The sequence below is a fragment of the Micromys minutus genome (assembly GCF_963924665.1).
Source record: "Micromys minutus genome assembly, chromosome: 19".
In the NCBI taxonomy this organism is placed as follows: domain Eukaryota; kingdom Metazoa; phylum Chordata; class Mammalia; order Rodentia; family Muridae; genus Micromys; species Micromys minutus.
Window position 1 is genome coordinate 24,854,674 of NC_137954.1, and position 4,282 is coordinate 24,858,955.

The following is a 4,282-nucleotide window of genomic DNA, read 5'->3' on the forward strand; positions in this document are numbered from 1 at the left end:
GCGATATACAAATTTGATGAGCAAGAATTGACTATAAGGAGACAGTGAGAGAATGGGCTCCTTGTCTTTGGGAGCACACGCTGTAAAAATTTAGCAATATTATCAACAGCTTCTTTATCCAGCAATTGTTGCTTGAAGTGCTGACATAGTGCTGAGAGTTTGAAGTAAATAGTCTGACAGTGTGGAATTTGGAGAATGTCTAAAAGGCTGAGGAATTTGAGCCAGTGTTGGTTTTGTGTGTATGAGTGTTTTAACTTTTTCAGGAGTGGAAAGGGCTTAAAGTTTTCAATCACAGGACTAGAGAAAGTGACACCGTAAGCCCCTGACCCATGCGTGAGCTTACACAGTGAGCTGTCAGAAGCACTTTTCTGTACTGGTTTGCTCTGTGCATATCTTTTTAAAAAGTGTCACTCTTGTAGTTTAGAAAAACCTATTCAAAATAATCTGAAAGTTAAAGGAAAGTAGGAATAGTGCAGAGAACTTCAGCCCACCCTTTGTCCAGGTTTATGCTAATATTTGTCACAGGGGAGAGTAGCAGGTAGAGGTCTGGCCACCTGAATTCAATCCACAAATTCCACAAAGTGGCAGGAGAGAACCGACTCCTGAGAGTTGTCCTCTAACCTTCTACAGTGGTGCTGTGGTGGGCATGCACTTTTACACACACACACACACACACACACAAGTCACCCAGGGTTCCTCTGTGTTGTTGTGGCATCCAACTTTGGCTGCCAGGCCCAGATCTGACAAAACTTTCTGTGAAGCAGGACTTTTGAAGGCCTGTCATACTTTGTCTCAGGAAAGTGAGTCAATGACTTCCCTGTGTCCTGATGTCCACCGTTTGCACAGCATGCTGTCAGCAGCCAAGGTAAGGGGCAGTTTTTGCTCAGTGGCCAGCTTTGCCACATATGAAGCAAACTCCAGGTGGAGACCTCTTTGGTGCTCATCATCATCTTCAGAGTAGAAATGAGGGGCTTCCAGGCACTAACATGTCTGTCAGAAAAGCCTTATTATTACAGTATCTTACAGGCCATATTCTCCAGATCTTTGAAGTCTTTGAGGACCACCTATTTATCCAAAGTATAATTAAACAGAGAAATGTTGTTTCTTAAACATACTTTCTGTTTAACTTTGAAAACATATACAGGAGGCTAAATAAAGCTTATTCTTGTAATTAACTAAACTAGTACATAACGTAATTACAAGTGTGATTATATACATGTGACTAGCTGCTGACTTGTATTTCTTAATTATCCTAAATGGTTTACAATAGAAGGTTTTATAGGATTAGAATTTTATGCTATGTAATTAAATGAGTTGCATAAGCATATATACCTTGAACAAGAATTGAGTCATATATACAGTATGTTGTAGCAAATATAACCTTAAATTTCTATCATCATACAAAAATTTCAAATCAATCTAAAATTTGACTAATTGCTTTCTTAGTCTCAAATTAGACACAATAATCCACCCTTCTTTTCCTCATGCCCTTTTATCTCCCCTTTGTCCTCTTACGCCCTCTTCCTACTAATGCTAGATAGAACCAGGGATAGAGGGGAGAAAAAGAAGAGATTCCTGAATCTAATATCTCTTAATTTGTTCTGTCCCTGACCAGTAACAATAACAACTTACAATCAACCCCCCTAAATGACAACTAATATTCACAACCCACCAAAAGACCAAAACCACCCATCCCACTTCTGGGGAATGCGTGCATCATTTTCTTTAAATTGCTTCCTGCTGTCTGGAGGTGAAGGCATCTTTTGGGAACCCTAAGAGAATTTGGAGATTGGCCAAGCCCTGGGAGAGCAGGCACTTTTATTTCATTTGCTGTCCAGGCTCTGTGGGGTAGGAAGGTGCAGGTTTAACTAAGGTCCTGGCTGAAGCAGTCTGTGTGAGCTGGACCATCTGAGGCTACTTGATTGGACTTCATTGGTGTCTGGTCTTTTTTTGCTTTGAAAACACACAAACTTAAAGGTAACATTGTAGGGACATTCCTTCATTAACACATGTATGGAATGAGTTGTGTGCACCAATCAGCTAATGATGATTCTATGCTCTATGCTTAAGCAGGTAAAAGGCATCTGGTAACTTTATAAGTCCATTTGGTCTGCATAACCAAACTGTATTATAGATTTCCATCCATGACATAAGAAATGATAGCATGTAATAAGTCATACAGAAAGATTCTTTTGGCTTTGCAGAGGCATTCATATTTCAGCTAGTCTTCCTGAGCTGTTTCCGTGTAAGGGCATTCACGCCACTTGTCTTGTTCTTCTTCTAGGTCTCTTCCATGTCAGCAGCCAAAATTTTCAGGAGACTGTCCTTGGTCAAATCTAATCTTAATTAACTTTGAAGGAATCCATAACTTTCCATTTCCTCCAATTTTCCAATTCAACACATTTCCTGACTTCCATTCCAAGGCTTAACACATCATTAAAGTATATATGCTGATTTAATTCAGCAATTAATTTTCTGTAAACCTATCTCATATGCGATATCTGATAGAGGGATGATATCCAAAACATATAAAGAACTCAGGAAACTACACATCAGCGAACTAAATAATTCAACTGAAAAAAAAAAGTGGGGTTCAGATCTAAACAGAATTCTCAAAGGAGAAATCTCAAATAACACTTGAAACACTTGAAAGGAATATTACTTTAAATCTGGGGCTGGAACTCCTGGAATGAAGCATCTCCTAGCCTTGGTGTCCTGAGCAGGTGTGTGCCTTCATTCCTGGCTTAACGTGCACATTTAATTATCATACAGAACAGCAGGTTTCACGGAAGCATTGTCACAGATACTTTGTTCCGATTTCTCTTTCCTGTCCTCTCTCCCATGCCACCCCCTACAGCCTTCCATCCCCATAGTCGCCTTTCTGCTTGCTTGTGTCACGTGTGCTAGTGCCCTTTCTGCCCTCTTCCTTCCTTCCTTCCTTCCTTCATTCTTATTTTTTAAAACTGTATCATTAGAAATACCAGGTTTTTTTTTTTTTTTTTTTTTGGAAATCAAAACATTTAATCAACTATAGATGTGGGGTAGGAGAATTTGCTACAGTGAGGCCAATGGCAGGGTCTAACCTTGTCACACTTTAGTAATTAGCACAAAAAAAAAAAAAAAAAAAGCCACAAAAATTTGTGTTGGGTTACAGAACTGTAAAAAAAAAAAAAAAAAAAAAAAACAAAACAAAACAATATCAGCATGGCTCAAATAGCCTCTGTGCCTTTTCTTGGTGAGCAGGCATTAAGATGGAAGCCTCTTAGCAGAAGTCAGCATTCACCATCTTTGTAATTCTGTTCTTTGGAAGTGGGAACCTCAGACTGGACACATAAATCCTAATACACAGTTTCCACAGTTTGGCAGACTTGTCTGAGCTCCATTTCCAGATGGCTGAACTTTGCCATCTTCTGGGTGAATTCTTGTAGTCTTTCCTGAGTGATTTTGCTGTGGTGGCTGTACATCTGGTACATCCTCTCCTCCAACAGATCTGAGACCTTCATCTTGGGGCTGTCCATGCCATCTTTTCTGCCTCAGTGTTCCCTCCCTCTCAGAAATTCCAGGTTTAACACACACAAAGCCAAAAAACCAAGAATGCCAGATAGTGAATTTCTATCACATTGTCTTTCGAACTCTGCCCTCTTCCTTAAACCTTGCTTTTCTTGTGTTTTTTGGGGTAGTCAGCGATCCCTAAAGCAGCTGGTCCTCAACCTGTGGGGCTCCATCCCTTTAGGGCTCAAACACCTTTTTAGAGAGGTTGCATATTAGATCTCCTGCATATCAGCTATTTACATTACGATTCACAACAGTAGCAAAATTAGTTATGAAGTGCCAATGACAACCACTTTATGGTCGTGGGTCACAACACAGGTGGCAAGCATTGAAGCAATAGTCAACTTGAGAACCACTGCTCTAAAGGAACAAAATTAATAGGATGAATGCATGTATCAAAAAGGACTTATACACACTGGCTCACACAATATGGTCTGGGTGGTCCAACAATGACTGCCTCACAGGAGAGAACTTGAAATTCTGTAGTTTTTCAGTCATGAGGCAGGACGTCTCAGCAGTAAAGATCTGGAAGATTCCTGAGAGCTGTCGGTCTTCAGTCTACCGTTGGAAGCCTGAAGAAGCTGGCTTAATATCAGTGAAAAAGTGTAGGATTAGGATGAATGAGCTCTCCAGCAAGAGCAGAGGAGCAGAAAAGGGCAAAGTCTCCTTCTTCCTTGGCCTTTTATCTGAACTGCACACATTCAGGAGGGTCTTTATGATTCAAGTAATC

At 40.3% G+C, this 4,282-nt stretch overlaps 1 protein-coding gene across 1 annotated transcript; it reads right to left on the bottom strand.

The window, feature by feature from the left end:
- Positions 1-3,272: 3,272 nt before the first annotated feature.
- SYCE2 (synaptonemal complex central element protein 2) lies at positions 3,273-3,518 on the bottom strand (the record flags this gene model as incomplete). The annotated part of the gene is given in 2 exon segments (XM_080932906.1): positions 3,273-3,338; positions 3,342-3,518. Coding segments are annotated over 2 exon segments (243 nt in total).
- Positions 3,519-4,282: the final 764 nt, after the last annotated feature.